General features: G+C 41.4%; 1 protein-coding gene and 1 long non-coding RNA gene across 4 annotated transcripts in view; one reads left to right on the top strand and one right to left on the bottom strand.

Moving 5' to 3' along the window:
- Window positions 1-22,616, top strand: part of DPYD (dihydropyrimidine dehydrogenase) — a 594,472-nt gene that overhangs the window by 504,308 nt on the left and 67,548 nt on the right. For all 3 annotated transcript variants that reach the window (XM_075067810.1, XM_075067809.1, XM_075067811.1), the window contains one exon: window positions 15,410-15,552. In XM_075067810.1, the coding sequence (XP_074923911.1) occupies window positions 15,410-15,552 (143 nt within the window). The remainder of the gene's footprint in view (window positions 1-15,409; window positions 15,553-22,616) is intronic.
- LOC142047098 (uncharacterized) overlaps window positions 1-22,616 on the bottom strand; it is a 39,538-nt gene that overhangs the window by 11,626 nt on the left and 5,296 nt on the right. The window lies entirely within an intron of this gene.

Here is a 22,616-nt window from a genome sequence, read left to right as displayed (position 1 = left end):
TTCAGCTATAAAATGATTATAGTATTTTATCTGCCAAAGGTGACACTGGTGGAAGATAACTTTATACTATATGTACTGAGAGAGAGATGTATGTATAGAGTCTGTAACTGTATAGTTGCTTGGTTTGAGATAGTGAATTTGTTTGTAGGTTGCTGAGGCAGAGTCTCATCTTTCATTCCTCAGAGGCAGCCACTGATCAACACTAGTCCTCCTCCTCATTGTCAAGATATGTTACTGCCAGAGTCTCTCCTTGCTTCGTGTAGCTTAATTTAGGTTAGCCCTCCAGCCAAACCAATAAACAGCTCTTTCCTCCCAGGTAAACAAAAGTCCAGCAAAATAAACAGTCCACAAAATGAGTTGTTTGCCCTCCTAGGGCCACATCCCTCTTGCTAGAACTGTGCAGCCTTCTCCCCTTGATTGTTAGAGGTTTCCAAAGACCTGTCCTTTTGCCAGTTGTACAGGTTTACAAGCTATCAAAAAATATTATCCTGGGATGGCTCACTGAGGTTTTTGAATATTTTCTTGCTATGTAGTTGCTTTCTCTTGCCTGTGCTGTTGACACAGATTGTTCTCAAAAGACACTGTGCAAAAGTAGGGGCTTGCTGCACTCCCATTGTCCGGCTGTGGTAGAAGAACAACAGGAGACAAGGGATTTGGTTTAATTTGGCCACAACTGGGTTCCTAAATGCTTGGGAGTACCCAGCAGATAAAAGCATACGGTACAGGTAATTCCATAATCATTTGCATATACCAGCAGTAGGAGGGACTGCTGTCAGCCTTCCCCCTCTCCCTATGGTGGTTACCAGCCAATCCACTCCTGGGACTCTGCCATCCCCACCCTTCAAATGAGAGTTAAAGGGGGCTGTAAAGGGAAGGGATACAGAGCCAAACCCACTGCCATACCAGTCATAGGAATCCCAAAGCATCCCCTCCCCCATTTCCACTCCTTTAAAGAATACCTCCCTTAATTCCTTTAGCAGTCCATTTTATCTGATCACTGTATCCCTTCCCTGCAGCACACCTGCACTGGACATCTGCCTCTCACATACATAATGAGTTGTGACATCATAGCCTAATTCCCACTTCAACTAAGCTCCCAACCTGCTGTGAGGACAGCAAAACCCCCACCTCACCTTGGCTAATCTGGTGCTGCAGGAAAAAAATCCTTCCCATCTCCCCAAGAAAGGAGTGACTAGAGTAGTGCTCACAGCAGGTAAAGAGAAAACCTGGTATCTACCACTTCCATGAATGGGAGGGTGGGTACTGCTCCACCTGGTCCAAGTAAAAGAGCGCTTTTCCTGTGCCAGCTTGGACACAACTAGTGTCCCATCTCCTCCTCTGGTTGCTTGGGATGAGGTGGGGGGAAGTAGGCCAGTGTCCCCATGCTGACCTGGGGTGAAGCAGCTGCAGCCAGCCACTCTGGCGTTCTAACTCTTAAAGAGCCACACGCCTTTTCCTACAATCCAGACCATGGCCCTCACCACTTAATGTTCAGAGAGGTCTTTGTCTCAGGCTGTTTGGATTGAAACTACCAGGAAATGTTTTCTGCAACTTGGGGGAAAGGCTTTCCCCAGAAGAAGCGGTTAGAGAGTGTGCTTGGAAGGCATGTTTGTTTGTGTTGATGCAGAGTGTGTGCATGTGATAGAGAGAGACACATACGGAGGGCATTTGGAGCCCTCTTATTTCAGTTTGTGTGCACGTGTGTGCATTTCTAATTACAATGCACAGCTTGTAGAACATGCTGTCATTTAAAAAATCATTGTATTTTTCTTTTGGAAACCCGATGTAGATCTGAAAGTGAAGGGGACTTCCAGACCCTCTTGCTGGCTTGAAGGAACAGTGAGGGAGTCTACAAGAAAAATCCATTTGACCATATCACTGGTGGTTTATTTCTCCTGAAAGCCTGTGATAATGGTGTCCCCAAGTATTCTGGAAACCACCTCTGTAGGTCTTGAGAGTGCAAATCACTATTTGTATTGCTAGAAAGTGAGAGCTATGCACAGCATTTCTAGACCATTCAGCACCTGTAGTGACTTCTCTGTAAAGGAGACGGGTAATACACTGTGGTGGTTCTTTAGCACATGTAAAGGAGAAGGGCTTGTGCCATGAGGTCAGAAACAAGTCAGTGGCTTCTCTTGTCTCTCCACTTGGAACAAAGATGGTCCAATAATGCTGAGCAGTCACAAGGCCAAAGAAAAGAGCACTGATTCTTTCAGCATTTTGCTCTCCCCTGCTGAAAGCAGACAGAGAGAGACAGAGAGAGAGAGAGATGCCAAATCAGCACTCTAAGTTCTGAATAGGCCTGTGGTTTGAGAGCTGCTACTTCGAAACTACAGACAGTTTTGGGCCCTGGATTAAAAAGTAAAAAAGAGACCAGTCTTGGAAGCTGGGGCCAGGGCCACCCAGAGGATTCAGGGGGCCTGGGGCAGGGCCAGGTATTCAGCGGCAGTTCAGCTGCAGGTCCCTCTTGGAGGGAAAAAGCCATCGCCAAATTGCCACCGAAGAATGAAGCAGAGGTGGTAGAGCAGCCTAAGTGCCACCAATCACGTTTTTTGTTTTGTTTTTTTCTGCTGCTTGCGGAGCTTGTACTCACCGGTTGGTGCTCCAAGGCTTCAGCAGCACTTCAGCAGTGGGTCCTTCATTCACTCTGAGTCTTCCACTGCACTGATGGACCCGCCCCCGAAGACTCGGAGCGAATGAAGGGCCCGCTGCCAAAGTCCCACTGAAAACCCAGAGCAGCTCGCGGGGCCCCTGCAGGGCCTTGGGCCTGGGGCAAATTGCCCCACTTGCCCCCTACTCTGGGCAGCTCTGTCTGGGGCTAGGCCAGAACACCAAAAAATCCAGCTGTTTCCCCACCATTGCACAATTCAAATCCTGGATTATAACTTCAGTAAACTGCCAATTTTTGTCTTCAGGGTCCCCACAAGATTTGTTCTGGTTCTGGTTCATGTGAATCATCACCTGCTTTTTCATTTTGTGTTTCTACTCAAAAATTTCAAAGTGCAAGTCAAAAGCTGCCATGTTTTGCCTGATTTTGAATCCATGCCATGGCAGAAGCCATCATCTTTTCACATCCTAAACCATAAATAAGACCAGATTCTTGCAACACTTGATTTATCATTGAAAGGTTGTTAATCTGGCCTGAATTTCAGGTTTGTCTCAGAACCTGAGACAAGGTGATTTTTGCCTGGTTTCAGTTTTCAATTTTAAATGAAAGTTTTGCACAGCTCAAATCATAAAATGCTTGGTGCAGTCATATGAACCGAATCAGCCTCCACCCCCATGAAATGAGTGAAGAAAAATCTGAGATCTAAAATAAATACATGTATGGATTCTGAATAAAATTGCACTGTGATGAGGTAAAACAGCCAAGAAAGGGTTAAGGTCTACCTGCCTGGCACATGACTCAGCAGAGGTTATGAGGGAAGCATGTGTTTTATTTCCCAGGGCAAGGAAAAATCCTTTTGGAAGGCACAGCAGCCTGTGTTGGTCAGGAGATTTCTTTGTTTTACTCATTAGTTTTGTGTTCTTGAACATGAGATACACTCTTGAAATGGACTCAGGTGTGGTAATGGTTCTTTCCTGGGCTGGTGAGAGCCTACCAGCTTACAAGTGCATACAGGTTCCCAGTACTTTCAAGGTATCTCCCACTTATAATTTTAATTTGTAAAGAGCTTCCTAATCATGATATACCACATAAACTTTTTTCAATTGTCCTGTGTTATCTATATCTCTCCAACTCCTGGTTGCATGCGTCTTGAGAAATGGAAAGTGTTGAAATACATGGGTATGACACGCAAAGTGTTGAAATAAACATTTATTTTAACACTTGTGTGTGATGAGCCATTTATTTTAACACTTTTCACTTGAAGTGTTGAAATAACAGGTTTTATCAGGGGACGTGTCATCCGCTCTGTTTTATGTATATGTGAATATGAAAATATATCTGTCTATTGAGTGTACATATTTTTACATTAGTGCATTGGCAAACAATCAATTCAACTAATATGGGGTCATTTGTCCCACAATAGTTTTGTATTCTTGTCTTCCTAGCAGATCAATAGTCTTTTGATGGTGGTGTTTGTTTGTTTGTTTGTTTGTTTTAGTTACACGTCAAATGATTAAACCACTAGCAACTGGATGAGACAGATACATAGAATAGATAAGACTGAAAACTCTGATGTTTGGGTACATTAATGGGGAAAGAAACCCTGTATTTGAGCTTTCTGAGCTTTTTAGGTCTTATTTCTTTCATTTTCTGTTGCATTTATAGGCTTGTTCACCAAACAGCTGGGAGCAGTCCTAGATGAATTAATGTATATCTAAAGCCTTTTGAACGCCACTGATGTTATCATCACGAGGAGTTGTCACAGATGTTCTCAGCAGTATTAACATTTTAAAATTAATTTTAGGGACTTAAAGGTCCCAGTTCAGCAGTCCTGCACTGTTCCACCAAGCTCTTGGACACAGGCTTAAGACCCATTGTGTGCCTAGAGTTAAGCATATGCTGAAATATTTGGTTGAACAGGAATGAATTTAGACACACACACTTAAATGTTTTTTTAGAACTGTAGCCATATTGTCCAGGGTAGTCATTGTCTGGTAGCCTATTCTAATATATCTAATGCCATCTTCCAGGCTAATAGAGGCATTGCTTCCCCTAGAGCCAATCTGTCAGCTGCTGTGTGACTAGTAAAAATATGTCTACATTTCGGCCTGAGGGTGCAATTCCCAACTCACATAGATATAGCTCTCATCAAGCTAGCACACTAAACATAGTAGTGTAGCACAGGCAGCGGTGAGTGGCAGCACGGGCTGGCTGTTCCAAGTGTATACCCGCAGAACTCAGGTGGTTTTGTACGAGTTACCAGTTAGCCCATGCTGCCACTCGCCACTCCCTAGTTACTCGACTAATTTTAGCATGCTAGCTTGGTGGGAATTAGTGGCACTATGTCTACACAAGCTGGGAATCACACTCTCAGCTCCAAGTGTAGGTATACAGACGTGTTCAGCTCGGTAGCTATCTGCAGATGCAGCTTCAGGCTTCAGAATGAGTAGTGTCTGTGTACTTTGTGTTCTAAAGAAGTAATTGCATGCTTTGGTTGAGTGAATGAGGCGCAGAACCTACCTAATTAGAAACCAACCTGTCCACTGGGAGACTATCTTGTAAGGCATTTGTGAATGATGTTTCTCTAATGAACAAAGTATTCCTCAGATGTCTCCTTCCTTAGTGCTATTTTGGGAGTTTATCTCAGTGATGATTGCCATTTTTATTTGTATTATTTTACAATCAGGATCAGGGCCTCATTCTGGTAGGTGCCACAAAAGACAGAGTAAAAGAAGGTCCCTACCCCTAAAGACTTGCCTGCCTTTCTGGATAATTTTTTTTCCCTTTACCTGAGCTTGACTTCTCTAATCAGTTTTGTTCTCACTGGTTACTCACATTTCCCAGATTGTTAGTATGCGTGATAGTAAATACTGTAACTTTCTTGGCTGGGTACATTAGGAGCACCCTCCAAAGTCCTTGTATGAGCACCCCAAAATCCTGCAGCTCTGTTGTTTCCTTCTTTCTTTTCAAGTGTGATGTAAGTGAAAATCTATCAAGTTAGAAACTGATCTTGTGCACTGGGGAAATAACATTTACAGGTAAGAAAAATTTTCCTTTTCTCTCTGCGCCCCAAATCTAACATTTGTTAATTTAAAGAAATCTCCTATGACAACTAAACATTTATTGAATAAGAGCTCTGGTGATTTTATGAACTTTACAATGGAAGAAGGTTCATAAATAATCATCACTAGTAATTCAAGAGCAGGGATGGGGGAGGACTGAAAAGGCCACTTTTTCTTTCTGTTTTTGATCATAATTGATGCCATCATTTACCACATTTTCATTTTTTGTTTTGAGGGAGAAAGTGGGGCAAAATAATTATTGGTGTTCACAGACGTACACAGAATGGACTCAAAAACATTAAAATCCCAAAGGACAGCCTTTTGACACAAGGCAAAGGAAAAGACAAACCATTAGCAAAGAAAATGTAGACTCTCCTTCATTTCCATCTCTTCTGGAGGACCTAATTGGCTGAGAATATCATTAGCTAAGAACAAAAATGAATGGCAGACTGCAGTGACCCAGACACTGTCCTAAATGTGGCAGAGTTGTAGTCCTAGTTCTGAAGTCTCAGGGTAAAATCCTGCCCCCATTGAAGTCAGTGGGAATTTTGCCATTAACGTCATGAAGCTGGGATTTCACCATTGAAATATAATTAAAACCAAATATCAGTCAGAGTCAGTCCTTGCTTTAAAGATGATGGCTAATTATTTAAGATATTGTAGGTGCCAATCTGATATGGCCTATACAGCAAATATTCCCTTAAAGATTCTTTTTGAGACATGAATGTGTAATTAAAAGTTTTGAATAGAAATACTCTAGGGCCCTTCTTTATTTTGGAGAACACTGGGGTTTACTAAAATGCCATATGCTGGACTACACTGAAAAATCAAAAATTTTGTTTTTTGTTAACAAGATCAAGAATCAGTAAATAATTCATTAATAAATTTGGTAATAGCTATTATTATATAAATTAGTGATGGACCAAACTCATTCTGGAAGAGATAGGTGCCACTGATAGAAGAGTTATCCAGGTTCCTTGATAAATCAGATTCTGAATTGTACACCTAAACTATACACCACATCCATCTTGAACATGACATTTTGGTGCATCATCTGTTTACTAGTACTTTGAGCATTATGTGGTACTAATAGCTTTCATTCTGGGGTTTTATACTAGCTGTATATCATATTTCTCTCCAGACATGTCTGTTCACTGAATTTTCTTCTGCATATAAATGCATTCACTGGCCATTTTGAAGGATGTGCTTGCTGCACTATTTCATTAAACTAGTGCATTATCGGGTAATTGTTTAAACATAATGCCATAGCACTATCAAAAGGAAAGGTGAACTAATGGCATTTGCAAATGTCAGGGATTATTTTAACACTTTTATTATAGTTCATAAAAAGTAGGTTCAGGGCATTCCATGGCAATTATTTCTACAGAAATTGGTTATTTAAATAAATTGCTAATTATCTGGATATGACAGTATTGAAAACCCTGCTAATGAGTTATTTGATAAGTGTAGTTTATGGTGGCCACCTACAGGAGAGAGAGAGAGAGAATATATAGAATAATTATGACAAATAATGAATTAGATGCAAATGTCTTGTTTTGTACATTTGTTTGAGTTATTTAAAATATGGATTATCCATATGAAGTTTCTTTTAAATATGAGGATTATACAATACAAGCATGTGCAGAATGTTCCTTTTAGATCTGATTAGATTGCCTTTATTTGTTTTTGCCTAATCTTCAAACTTTCTCATTCTGTTACTATTTACAGGAACTGAATATTTACAATAACTGAATGGTGAACTTTCCTAGATCTATTCCCATTCTACCATGTTTTTCCTTACTCTGATGTTTGCTCTCTCGCATGCGTTCTCTATCTCACTCTTTTTTTTCCCTTCCCTGGTTTTATGAACTTAGCTTCTAAAAGATAACAGTCTCAACTACCTTGCTAGAATATATGCAGAGAGAGGGAGGTGATGGGTAGATTTTTGTTTTTCTTTTCATAGCAGCACAATCGTCAAAAATATTAGTTATTCATTACAAATAATTTGAATACTTAGTATCAGCTTCTTTTTTCTTCGTAAAGTTTATTCTACTGTAGTACAAATCTGAATTTACATTTGTAAAGAAGATCCCCAGTATAATTACTGTAACATAAATAAATTAAAACTAAATTTTACATTCTTATACAAAGAACACAACTAAGAATTATGACCTAATTTCAGTGTTATTCCAGCTACTGTTTGATAGATATTAGGAGTTTTCTTGTTTGTCTGTTTCTTTGGTTAATGCATATAGCTGAATTAAAAAGGCCAAATATATAATTTCAAGATTCAAACAATATGGTAGAAAAATAAATATATGGAAAAATACAAATAATTATATAGTATTTGTGTATAACTTTGCCATTATAGTCACACGAGTTAGGAATTCTCACACTGACCTGTTTTTTTTAAAGGAGGGAGGGCTTGATTCTTGTTTATCCTAAGGCCCCTTTACAGCTGCTCCGGCAGTGTAAAGTGCCCTTAAAGTGGCTGTAGTTTAAGTCCCTTTTATGCTGCCAGAGTTGCGAAAAGTGGCCTTAGTGTAAATGTGTACCAAGCCTAATTTCCATTACTTCTGAGATAGAGGGATTTGTTTTCACATTGGTGGGTAGATGTGATGATGAACAGCTGAACCAATTTGACTGAGAGCTGTCAGAGCTTCCAGATGAAACTAGATCGCTTGGGAAGTCCTTGACATCAATGCGAGTCTTTTTATTGAACTCAAAATGCATTGGGTCTGGCCTTGCACACTTGATTCTGCAAGGTGCATAGCAATTTTTGACTGTTCCAAGTGCATTCAGTTCCCTATAACTTCAAAGCTGAAGAAGCTCAATACTTTGCAAGACTGAACACAAACAGTGAAAAGGAGCCCCATTGACACCAAGAACAAAACCAGTAAATTCTTGGCAACACCTTAATTCCTCCAACAGAGGTGAAGTCTCCCTCCTCCCAGGAGAGAACAGCATTTTTTTTTAAACAAATATAATCTCTGGTGTAGCAACTACTACCACTATGTTAGTATCTGTTCACTGTTATCACAGCAGAAGCACAGTTCTAATTATTTGCACTAAATAGGGGAAGGAGATTATTTGATGTATAAAATAATACCTGTGACACTTGATATATTTTATTATGCTGCATTTTTGTGGCTTCTCTCCATTTTAATCATGAACACTGACTGTTCTTTAAAATCAAAAACAAGGCATAAACCCTAATTATATAGCAGAAAAATGAATAGTTTTTTGAATTTTAGGATTTTTTTTATTGTTTAGTTTTAAATAATAGCAAGTGTATTGCATTTTAATTAGAGGGGTACATCTATTTCTCTCTCTTACGTTCAAATCCTGGTCCTGTGCTTGAGGCCTGGTTAAATGGGCTTTGCATATCATAAACTAGTTCTTTATTTTACAGTAAGCTATATGGCATACCCCATCCAGCCCTTGATAGCCACTGTCATATTGCTATCAAAGGAGTGTTGTGCTAGCGACTCTCTTAGCTACTGACTCTGACCTACTGGAATTATAAACCCCAATATATCAAATCACTTTGTCATGTACTAAATCTTAAACATGGGAGTAATCTCATTGAAGTCCCAGATGCTGAAACATGTTGCTGAATTGGGACCATAGTTAATTTTTTTAAAATTCCATATGATTTACCAGACATTTCCCACTCTATGAAACCTTAGTGACGAATTTTTGTTAGTTTGTATTTCCTCTTGCCTTTCGTTAGGTTTAGACTTTTTATTCGTGTTATATCATGACTCTGCCATGAAGCCTGTTGGAAGACTAGAGTTATATTTGCTTCATTCTAGTCCTCCTGTATCTCTCCTTCCTCATCAAGAGGCCATTATAAATTTCCGTAATAGGACCAATTATCCTTTCAACTCCCTTAGCATTCACATAAAAATAAAACTTTAGTCCAACATCACTGCCCTTTCTTTTACTTTTGCAAATATTTATTTAAATCACTCTTTATTTATGTATTCCTTTTTTTCTGTGTTTCAGTATTTCAAAATACAGTATATTTTTTTGCCACAAGTCAGTCGATTATGGTGCACTGTGTTCTAGACCTGACACTTTTTCTGAAACACAAGAAGGCTTCCATGTGTTTTTTGAGTAAGATGATAAAGTGTGAAAGAAAAATGTTTACAGCTCCTTGTATGTTCCTTTTGTGCCCTCCAGAATACTAAGAAAAAAATGTTGGAATAACGACACACATGTCAATCCTTTGAATGTCATAACAGCCATTTATTTGCTGTCATTAGAAGCAGTGTTGACATGATTTTGTTGTTCTTTTAGCTGAGTTATTGATCAATATTGTTCCTTTGAAATTGTACCCAAACATTTATCACTAGATTTACTGATTACCAGATTTAAACAACTTGCACAGTGGATATAGAGACAGCTGGTAACTCACTGGAAATGAGTGTCTGAGCTCCAGAAAAATATCCATACATTACACTAGCTCCATCAAAGCCTCAACCTATAAATCCAATGACATCCACACAGCTTGCAGCTCAGTCACTGTCTTCTCTGCTGTGCTGCTGCAGTTACACCACTGATTTTGTTAAGCTGAAGGAAGTCCTTTCCGATTATTTTATTGTGCAAGCACTTAACAAATGGTCACTTGTTCCTTTCTCCCCAGTATCCATTGTTCAAGGGGACAGTCATTTAAATAGGCATCAAATTAAAACAGATGAAAAGGACATTTCTTCACATAAAGTGAAATTCTTCTGTGGAACTCATTGCCACAAGATATCAAGTGTGTGACATGATTTAAAAAGGGATGGGATATTTATATGAAAAATGAGAACATCCAGAGTCGCGTCAATATTTTAAAAAATGGAAGGGGAATAAACCTTCATGCCTCGAGGCATAAACCAGCCTTTAACTGATGTAGATTAGAATTTTTTTTCCCAGTGGTATGTGTGTGTATATATATACACATATATATATATAAAATAGCCTATTTCTGGGTTATTTGTACCCCACTCCAAAACATCTGTTTCTAGAAACTGTCAGAGACTGGATTTAGGACTATATGGATCAATGTTTAAAACTGGTATGGCATTTCTTATGTTCATTTTCAGTCTTACTCATAAAGATTGAGTTGTTGAAGCATTTTCTATGCTTATTTCTTGATCAGCTCACTTCTGAATGGTTTTGCTTGCGTAATGGTCCACTTTTTAGATGACTTAATAAATGCATGACAAATTTCTTGTGTGATGCCATCATTCTGAGCTTAGTCATTCTGTAAGACTTGACCATCATCTCTGCAATGGTGCTGTACAATGTCTAAGAGCAAGTACACATTGTATCTTTTACAGCTGATCTTTCAATCTCATTATGATTGATCTGGCTAAATGGACTGCAAATATCACGCCATTAGTGCCCACTAGAAAGTTTGGTGCCAGCTGTCCGCTGTCTTTGTGATTCTGTTTTGCTGTCATCTTAGGTTCTATTATGGATTTTCATTAAAATTCCCAACTTTTATGAACAATCATTCAGTTGCCCCCAAGACACATCAGTACTGGCAGAAAAATCTCTTCTGCACATTGAGCTAAGTTGTCCATTCATATTTCTACAAATGTTCATGGTGAAGATATCATTTATAACCTCTCTAACGTTGTTGATCGAGCAAGGCATAACTTCAGTGCAAAAAAGGGTACCTATGCGTGCTGCGTAACACCTCATATTCTTGATCAATAATCCAGATATTCAAGAACATCGAGCATACCTTGAAGACACACATTAACGAGGCAAACTTATCTGGCAGTGTGAAGGCTGCTTTCACTCAGGTGGGGATGTGATGTAAAAAACAGAGTTCAGTTGTCAGAGGGGGGAGAAGATGTCAGCTTGGTAAATAATGAGGTGGGATCAGTGCTGAAGCAGCTGGAGATGGCATAACTCAAGAAGATAATTCATGTGCTGAGTCAGGAGCAGATGTCAGTAGACACAACTTATCTAGGCTGTCTTGGATGCTGATTTTGTAACGTGTGTTGACGGGACAGACTTGTCAGACAGCCTGTTTGTGAAGCCCAGTGTTGCCTGTATCAGTGGTTTGTTAGGAGGAGGTGACATTTTGCTGGAGGCAACCTCAGCTGAAGAAAGAGGGGGTTTGAAATGGTTAAAGCAAACCAAATTTTCAGTTTTCTGTTGGAAAACTTACATTGGCAAATAATGTCCTTTTGAAAATGAAAAATTCTGCTGGAAAACTCCAGCTTCCCTATTTAAAACAAACTGACAGGCCCTAGACCCTGTGCTGATATGCAGAGCTCTACTGCTCATTCACTCTGTCTTCCATACCCGGTGTGCTGTGATAGCAGTGAACAGATACCAACATACTGTTGGTAGTTGCCACATTAGAGCTGGCGATTGTTTAAAAAAATAAAATAGTGTGATGCATGAAAAAGGGTGGACAACTCTCTAGATAGCAGACTGCTAGATTGACCTTAGGTCCTTTGGAGATCCCCAGCAGGTCAGCTACCTATGGCTGTAGTATGCATGTGTTATGATTTTTACTTTCAGATGGGATAGTAGAGGGAGAGGAGAATGCATATGTTGCATTCGGTGTTATGGGGCCTCTGCTTTTCCCCGGGTAACACAAATAAATATGTTATCTGTTGAAAATTAAAAGTTGTCAAAGACTATTCATTTAGCAGATTTAAAATCCAGCTAGCAGATTACAGAGTTTCTCTTTTAGAAACGTAATCACACAAAAGGGTAAAAAACAACAATAACACCGGTCTACAATTTTTGAGAAGTCGTCTGCTTCAGAGATAAAATATGGTATTTATTATGTATTTTGATGTGCTGAATTCAAATATGACAATTAAAACAACTGATTGGCTACTGTTTCTAAGATATTTAAGTTTTTACATTTTATGTCTATGTATATTGTGTAGATAGTAGAGTTTTAATCATAAATTGTAAACCTAGGTCTTTTCATGTGTTTATGGTTGCTTTACATGATAATATTTCACCTGTCCTGTTTATGTAACACTTTAAAAATCAGCAAAAGGGTTATATAAATAAAATTTATTATGAAACAAAAGGCAAAAAACTATTATGTACATAGTTTAGTCCTATTCAGTGTCTACTCGCCGCTTCTTGGCTTGTTTCTTGTATTCATTAAATGGAGCATCTCTTGTCACTGTCCAGCAATAGTCTGCAAGCATTGATGGGCTCCATTTGCCCTGATAGCGTTTCTCCATTGTTGCAATGTCCTGGTGAAATCGCTCGCCGTGCTCATCGCTCACTGCTCCGCAGTTCGGTGGAAAAAAATCTAGATGAGAGTGCAAAAAATGTATCTTTAGTGACATGTTGCAACCAAGGCTTTTGTATGCCTTGAGGAGGTTTTCCACCAACAACCTGTAGTTGTCTGCCTTGTTGTTTCCGAGAAAATTTATTGCCACTAACTGGAAGGCTTTCCATGCCGTCTTTTCCTTGCCACGCAGTGCATGGTCAAATGCATCATCTTGAAGAAGTTCACGAATCTGAGGACCAACAAAGACACCTTCCTTTATCTTAGCTTCACTTAACCTTGGAAATTTTCCACGGAGGTACTTGAAAGCTGCTTGTGTTTTGTCAATGGCCTTGACAAAGTTCTTCATCAGACCCAGCTTGATGTGTAAGGGTGGTAACAAAATCTTCCTTGATTCAACAAGTGGTGGATGCTGAACACTTTTCCTCCCAGGCTCCAATGACTGTCGGAGTGGCCAATCTTTCTTGATGTAGTGGGAATCTCTTGCACGACTATCCCATTCGCAGAGAAAACAGCAGTACTTTGTGTATCCAGTCTGCAGACCAAGCAAGAGAGCAACAACCTTCAAATCGCCACAAAGCTGCCACTGATGTTGGTCATAGTTTATGCACCTCAAAAGTTGTTTCATGTTGTCATAGGTTTCCTTCATATGGACTGCATGACCAACTGGAATTGATGGCAAAACATTGCCATTATGCAGCAAAACAGCTTTAAGACTCGTCTTCGATGAATCAATGAACAGTCTCCACTCATCTGGATCGTGAACGATGTTGAGGGCTGCCATCACACCATCGATGTTGTTGCAGGCTACAAGATCACCTTCCATGAAGAAGAATGGGACAAGATCCTTTTGATGGTCACGGAACATGGAAACCCTAACATCACCTGCCAGGAGATTCCACTGCTGTAGTCTGGAGCCCAACAGCTAGACTAGAGCCAATCAACAATTTTAAGCATCATTTTCGTTCTCAGTGACCCAGAATTAGTAAAGTTTGACTACATTTATTTCAGAAGCATTTTGGCTGTAGAGCAGTGTAATCAAACCTCTCTGTGATGGAAGAGAAAGGAGTTCCTTTCTGAAATGAGGACAATGTTGTAAACAGAGGAGGGCATAAGGACGAACTGGAAATATCCTGCTCTTCTCATGCCTCTTTCCCTCCTTGTTTTTCTACATTCTCCTACAATTCGTTGGTCCTCCCTCTCCTTCTTTCCCCACTCGTCTTTATTACTGACTGCCTCCATTGGTCCTTTGCCCCAAGAGCAGATCAAATGGGGACTCGGGAGGTCACCCTGCTAATACAATGGTAAAAGTGTTATATCGTGTCTGCACAAGTGTTTGGGGTGTTTCATATCATGTTACTTACCTCAAGTTTCCTACTCAATATAACAAGCACCTTTTTTCCTCTAAACTAGACAGACCCCTAGTCAATCTCCTTGTTAGAGAAGTACTCTTCCCTATACTACTTGCCAGTGCAATGTACAGTCCCTGCACTAGTGCAAGACACCACTGTAACACACTGTATTTTTATTCTAAATTAGCTGGATATTTAATATAAAAAGCTTTTAGTAGTTTAAATACATCCCAAATAGTCTAAAAATATAGATAGCTGAATATATGCCAGCAACCAGGATCACTTACTGTCTAGTACATGCTGTATTCTTATGTTTTTGCTAATACTCATGTAACATCAATATACTTTAAACAAAATGGAGTAAATTGTCTAAGCAGTGCACTAGGGTTTTATCATGATTCCCATAAAGGGCTCAAGAAATTGAGAGGCCAAATCCCCATGTACCACTTTGAAAATTTAGGCCCCAATCCTACAAACGTGTATGCAGATGAGTAACTTTGCTCACGTGACTAGTACCATGCAATTTTAGGGAGTAATCTGATCAAAGCTGGGCTTCTTAAAGAGGTACCAACATCCTTGAATATGTCCACAGGGGACATGTATTAAATATTATCCAAAATGTCAAAGTGCATTTGGAATGGTAGTGTTAAACGAAATGTTTGATTCTGATTACGTAAAACAAATTCAAAATCTTTCCTTTATTTGCACAATATCTGTGTTCACACCAGCAGCCTTATCCCTTATGCTGTATATCTATAATTTACTGTATGGAATTGTTTTCTGTTTCTAATTATATTGTTCCTTGTTCTTTTAAAACAGATGCTTAAATGTTTGAGCCAAGTTTTATGTTTTATCCAGTTAAATATGCAAGTGTTTCTGTCTGCAATTTTAGGGTTATTACACCCACGTTCCTAACACTTTTATATGTAATAATACTATTCAAAACCTAATACATGTCGATTTACAAATTAGTATGTTTTTAGATTTTATAATTAGATATTAGTTCTTTATATTAATGGTTTGTCTAGTACAACACTGCCATCCCATGATGGGCATGCACACATCATATCCAAGTGCTGAGTATTCCAACTTGCTTACACTGTATTTTTATTTTCTTTAGGAAGTGCTATTAGGCCCATAGCCCTGCGAGCAGTATCTGCTATAGCTCATGCTCTTCCAGGATTTCCCATCTTAGCAACTGGAGGAATTGATTCAGCTGAGAGTGGGCTGCAATTTCTCCACAGTGGTGCTTCTGTTCTACAGGTATTTGTTCTTTTCCTTTAAAAATTATAATTAGTAATTTATCACAGAACTGTAATTTATCTTAAAAACTAAAGGTTTCACCTCAAAGTAGGAAAAAGGACTCATTAGCATAATTGATCCATTGGGACAAATGTTCATATTATTATCTCCATGCTCGTTGCTAGGAGCCATTCACTTAAGATGTTCAGTGGATGCCCCATAACCTATTGTGCTGACCCAGGAAAAGGCTAGCTTTTTAAGAGTGAAGTAGTACCTTTTCCTTTGACCTAGAAAGTTTCCAAATTAAATCATTTTCCCTTGTTAAGCAAATGAAGTTAATGTATTTGTGCTTCCGAATACATCCTGTGTTTTCAGTTTCTGTCTTGCCCAGCATAAGCTCTTTGGAACAGAGAGTTTTCATCCTGTGTCTTATTGAGCACTGAAGGGAATTCCAGATGGCTTTACTTTTGGTCCCACTTCTATTCAGTTTGAAATAGCTGTTCTTCATCCAGGCACCAATCTCCCTCAAGCACTTGTTTTGAGTGATGAAAAATGCAGAGCTGTGCATCCTTTACATGTTGTTGGCATCACAGTCATGGCTAAGGAATGGGATGTTAGTTTGCAGTAGTTGGTTGCATTGGCTGATGTTTTCTGAAGCACTAGGCAGACTTTAGTACGTGTGATAGATTTTTCATTAACAGGAGATGTTGGTAGTATGGGTCCTAGAGGGTCCATTGGCACTTCAGCCTTTTGCCTGCATTGAGCAGGCAGCTGTCTGAAAACCATTGTGTTATGCAGAGGAGGACAGTTGTTGTGGATAGTAGGTGGTCATAGCGTTTCTTTCACCAGGACATAAACCCCATGGTGTTAGGGTGGAGATTAATCTTCTGTACTGTGTATCTTTGGAAGCCTGCAGGATAGATAAGTAATCTGAGAAGGAACACATAATGTACGTTGCATCTAAATAAAGGGGGAAACTTATGTTTGGGGGAGGTGATAGTCAGTCTACAACAGGGGTGGGCAAACTTTTTGGCCCAAGGACCACATCTGGGAATAGAAATTGTATGGTGGGCCATGAATGCTCACAAAATCGAGGTTGGGGTGCAGGATGGGGTTTGAGCTCTGGGGTGGGGCTGGGGATAAGAGGTCTGGGGTGCAGGAGGGTGCTCCGGGCTGGGATTGAGGGGTTCGGAGAGTGGGAGGAGGATCAGGGCTGGGGCAGGAGTGTGGGGAGAGGCTTAGGGAGTGCAGGCTCCGAGCAGCGCTTACCTCAAGTGGCTCCAGGAAGCAGGGGAAAGTCCCTTCTCCGGCTCCTATGCGGAGGCGTGGTCAGCTGGCTCTGCACGCTGTCCCATCCCCAGGCACCACCCCTGCAGCTCCTATTAGAGCGGGTAGGAGCCAGAGCGGGGCTATACCGCAACTTCTGGGAGCCATGTGGTGCAGCCCCCTACCCAGTGCCTTGGACGGAGCGCTGGAGCACCGGAGCAGGGCCGAGCCATGTGGTGCAGTCCCTGACCCAGCGTCCTGGAGCGTGGTTGAGCCACGTGATCTGCCCCGCAACCCAGCACCGCAGCCGGAGCGTTGCAGCGAGGCCGAGTCGCACAGTGCAGCTTGCAGGCTGTAGTTTACTCACACCTGGTCTACAACATGACAATGGTGCCTTCATTCCCAATACCTCATTTGGCACAAGAAATTAGATCCAGTGTGTGGCTGGTCTTACTGGATAACTGCAATGATGGCAAAGGCCAGTCCCAGGTTTGCTGAGGTGATGAAAATATCCTGGGCAAATTTATTGGTGAGGTTATTTGCATAAGTCCTGAAGAGTCACGCTGTATTAGGAGTTTATGGGATCTCTAATAGCAGGTCTGACACTACAGTTACTATTGAAAGCCATCAGGGTAGTTGGCAAATTTAATACCCCTGGGATCTCAAACTACTGTTTGTCTGCTAGCCCCAGAAACAAGTAAGTGCAGTGAAATGTTCTGGATTTGAGGGGAGATAGTGGTGTAACCTGTAACCTTTTGAGGGAAGAAGTAGCAATAGGAGGTTCACATGCCCTCTCAGCCAGTCCTGAACTCTCTGTATTAGCATCAAACAAGCAGAAGAGTACATGAGGTTATCCTGTAAATTGTTTTGTCTATCTGCTTTACTAATAGTGCTTATTAATTTTTAAAACTTCTATTAGGCTATTTCAAACTCTCCTTTTATGGTAAAGGGATCAAGAAGCTACTTTGTCTGGGTAACAATCTCAGTGCTGCTTCAGTTCTGTGTCCCTTACACACACACACACACACACGCGCACACACACACACACATCATCGTATGATGCTACTTCTAGTACGATATTTGTCTACAGCAAAAGTATGATCAACAAGGGAGTGTTTTCAGAACTACACGTTCATTTAATTTATGGACGCTAATTAGAACTGAACTAGATCAAAATAAAGAGCTATGCACTTTCCTAAATACAGACTGTGTATGTGTGTAGGGGGGGTGGTTCTTGTGTGTAGACATGTCCCTGAAGATAATGGAGAATTCTAAAATGTAACGAAATAGAGAGAGAGTGGAATGGGTATTGTTTCTGGAGTGGCTAATTAAAAAATCACTTGTTGAACCTAGAAAACTCAGAATAATTTTTTAATACTAATTAAGTATTGGCTGATTAAAGTGATTCATGTTCAGCATGGAGCTCTGTGCATGGAACACTGGTCTGGACACTTCCTTTAGAGAACATTCCAAGGCTCATCCATTTCCAGCATCATTTCCTCAACAAAGACAATGACAAGCCCTGTTTTCCCCTCTTAGGGTTTCTTTATACCAGCAAGTTGTGTTGGTTTAACTTAAATCATTTTAAAACTGATTCAGATAAATGGGTGCAAAACCCTGTGTAGACACTTATTTTGGTTTAAGACTGGTTTATTTCAGCCTAGCTGAAGTCAGTGAGAAACAGATTTAAGATAAATGGATGTAATCTGCTCTTAAACCAAAATGATATTGACCATAGATACTGCCCCTGTCTAAGGGAAGAAGTAGAAGAGGATGGAAAAAACATAAAACCTTCAGCAGAGAATGGGTCCAAAAATATCTGATCAGAACAACAGTGACGCTCATATTTGATGTCTAGATGGAATGAGATATAACCAAAACTGCAACTCCACCCCACAGCCAGCCCTGCTTCGCCCCCACCCAAGGTCCCCAGAAGGGAATTGGCAGCACAGTCCAGAATGGGCAGGAACACCTAGACCAGGTACCTCTGCTCCAATGGCAGTAGCATAGGCTTCCCCTGCGCCGCAACTCCCTGTAAGGTGGGCTGTCAGGAGCTCATCTCAGCATGGTCAGCCCTTGGATGCTGGCACCTGCAGCAGGGACCAGCCTCTCTGCAGTCAGACCTAGGTGTCTCTGCTCCCCACAACATGGAGAACAGCCCAGCTGAAAATGGTACCCCTGCGTGGCAACCCCATGCACCAGGTCCAATGGCATTCATTGAAATTTGACCCAGTCATCTCTTCATCATGGATGCCCTTTCAGTGTTTAGAAGTGCATTTGATCTAGCCTCCCTTTTGGGAGGAAGAGCACAACATTTTCATATGTATAATTTCAAGATTGCTTATACAATAAAGGAAGTTTATAATAGATGCAGATCAATTTAACTGTTTGTAACAATTTAACTATTTGTAACTTTAGCACCCATGCGGCCAAGATGGAGTTTAGTTTTCAGGCAGCTCTGGCCAAGGAAACGGATGCACAGGAATGCAGCAGGGAAAAACCTGTTCCAAGCCCCCTGGAGTGATCCCACATGCACACCAGGACAGTACAATGAATACAGCGAAGGGAAATGTTTATTTACAGAAGGTGAATGGAGAAGAAACAACAAGGGGGCAGAGCGAGGGAATGGTAAAACAGGATCACACTCAACATGAGGCCCCCAGGCCCAGTGGTACCACCATATCAAAGGGCAGACTCTGAGCAGTGCGTCTACACTCAGGCTATGTCTACACTGCAACTGGGATCGACGCTCTGAGATCGATCCACTGGCGGTTGATTTAGTGTGTCTAGTGAAGACCCACCAAATTGACAGCAGATCACTCTCCCTGTACTCTAATCCTGACAAGAAGAGTTTTTCCCATCGCCCCCTGTGGTAACTCAGTCTAAGAATACATCGACTCCAACTACGTTATTCACATAGCTGGAGTTGCGTAGCATAGGTCGACGTACTGTGGTAGTGTAGACATAGCTTCAGTATTCAGGAGTCCTGGGCAGAGTTCCAGTCTGGCAGTGAGACTTGGATGCTCCTGGTCATCTTCAGCACCCCAGTAAACTTTCAACAACAAACCCCTCTGGTGCTCAATTATGCCACTCTCTGCAAGCCCACAGAGAGCGACAACCTCCCCACTTACCTAGCTACAGCCTCCCTCCTTATTCCCAATTCAAGATCACAAGCTCCAGTACGGTACTCACGGCCCCATACATCCCTGAGCAGCAGTGATACTGTGTCCAGCTCTGGTTTCTCCTTGTCAGGTGATTCCTCCCTAGCACAATGCTCCTCCTGGCTCCTGTCCTAGGGTGTCCCCGGTCAGCCACTCTGTCCCTCCCAGGGTTCCAGCAGGTTCTCGGCTACTTTGCTGGGTGAGGGCCTGCTTGTGTAACGTCGACAGACCCCAGTGGATGGTATTGAACTGTGGACCTCTGGAGCTTAGTGCATGAGCCTCTATAGCATGAGCTAAAAGCCAACTGGCTGTTAGCTAGGGCTATAGAGCAGACTCATTTTATCTCTCTCTCTCTCTAGGTGGTCTCAGTGCCACTAGATGGGACCGAACACCTCACCAGGAGGTGTGTGGGTTACATTTGCTGTAGCCCTTTCATCTGGACCTACAGACACACACACCCTTCCACTCTCCCTCTCTCCAGGCTCCTGGAACAACCACCATTTCCTCCTCCTCAGGAAAAGGTTTCAAAAGGGCCATGATCTATAAACCCCAAGGGGGTTACACATTATCTGGAAGTGAAACTATTTAAAACAAACAGATAGCTCTTCCAATTTGTGTAGTTTCAGGAATGGCTGGAAAGAGCATTCATTTTTTTATCTTTTCAGTCAGATCTTGGATGCATTTAAATGTTTCCACCACTCATCTCTTAGTACTGTGCTTTGTCATAACATATCTCAGTCTACGTATTTCTTTTCAACATAAAATGAAATAAACATAAGTAACTATGTTATCCACATGTGCCCAATCCTACATTTAGTGTATACCCAAAGCTCTGCATCATTGACTACATCATTTTGAGGTTTGGTCTCTTACTGTAGGTTTGTTAGAGAGTGCAGTGTCATTGAAGTACTGTACATACTGTATATACTCAATCATAAGCCAGTTCGTTTATAAGCCGACCCCCCCAAGATGGAAAAGTAAAAATGGAAAAAAATTATAACCTGTTCATAAGCCGACCCTATAATTCAGGAGTCATCAAACTTTGGCTCCCGGGCCATCAAGATAAGCCACTGGTGGGCCGAGATGGTTTGTTTACTTCGAGCGTCTGCAGGCATGTAAACAAAGCCGGGCCATGACAGCAACTGGTGGGGAAATTTTCGGGGTAAGGGGGAAAGCTAGAAGTCAGAGGAGTAACCCCTGTGACCACCCCCCACATGATCTCACCTCTAGCCCAGGACCCCCACACTCTCCCCATCCCATCCCTTCCTACCTTATCTTGGGAGAGCCCGGGGAGGATGTCTCTGGCCTGGCTAGAGCTGCTCTGGCAGGCTGGGCAGCGCAGCCGCAGCCTGTTCTAGCGGGCCAGACTGGGCGGCACGGCCGCAGCATGGTCCAGCAAGCAGGGCTGGGCAGCACAGTTGCAGCGTGCTCTGGCAGGCTGGGCGGCACGGCCACAGCCTGCTCTGGGGTGCAGGGCCGAGTGGCATGGCTGCAGCCTGCCAGCCCTGGAGCTCCAGCTGCTTCAGAGGCTGGGGGGTGAGCAGCGTGGCCAGAAGCAGAGAGATGCTGGCCCCGCCTCTTCCCTTCTGGCTGTGCTGGCTGTGCTGCCTCTCCTTGCTCCCTCTGTTGTGGGGAGGGGCTGTGTCCCACTTCTACCTCTCTATACCCCTTCATAAACCGACCCCCTTCTCTGGTGCTTCGCTTTTTTTACTAAAAAAATTCGGCTTATGAACGAGTATATACGGTAACTTGTTTTTCTTTTCAAGTGAGCTTTTGCCTAGAGCTTTGATTTATAAAAATAAGATTTTCCATCTGTTTTTATGTGTCACTTGCATCACATGTACTTTACCATGTCACATCGATGGTTTGGTAGATTGTTTGAAAGGCCTTTGAGGAACAGACATGCATTTGCAGAAGTCATTACACTGTAGAAAACTAAAAATGTAGACAATTATAGAAAATTCCAGTGGAAAGCGAAAATGTATTTTGGGAAAAGTATTAAAGCACAAAAATACTAAAGTAAAACTCACTTCCATGTAGCCTGTATGATTCAATTGTAGATCAATATTATGTAGTTAATGCATTAGCAGTAGAGCATTAATTTGCAATTACCGCAGGCGATCTGATCCTCTGTGTTTCGTCCGTTGACATAAATGACCTTTTGTTGAAAGAGATTCTGCAGTCATTATTTCTAGAGGATGTAACAAAAAGGGATAGAACAAAGAGGTTACATTCTGAGGTATGCATTTTTCATAGAAAAGATTCCTGAATTTATACCCTGGCATGGCATATTTTTAGTAAATCTTTACTATTTAGTTGCTAAACTTGAAAAGAACAATAAGTCTTTTCAAACAACTTTTTAGACTGTTATAAAATGTATAGGTCATGGTCATGCATGTCTCCATCACCTCCAGGCTAGATTTCTGAAATGCACTCTAGGGGTGTTTCTGTAAGCCACCTGGAATGCTACTGCTTCTGTTGTCTACCTCCTAAGAACTAGATTGTGGCTTTGGCACAAAGCCCTGGCCAAGAGGCACCACATAACTGTTCTGCTCCAGAAACAGACCATAGGCTAGCTTGTGACTCAGAAAGTCACAATCTAGTCTCTGGCTCATCTATTGAAGGAGGTAAACTGTTTCAGACCCATACCTTACTTGT

Source organism: Chelonoidis abingdonii, chromosome 7, assembly GCF_003597395.2.
Source record: "Chelonoidis abingdonii isolate Lonesome George chromosome 7, CheloAbing_2.0, whole genome shotgun sequence".
Classification (NCBI taxonomy): domain Eukaryota; kingdom Metazoa; phylum Chordata; order Testudines; family Testudinidae; genus Chelonoidis; species Chelonoidis abingdonii.
The sequence above is the reverse complement of the archived record's forward strand: the minus strand, read 5'-3'. Positions and strand labels throughout refer to the sequence as shown.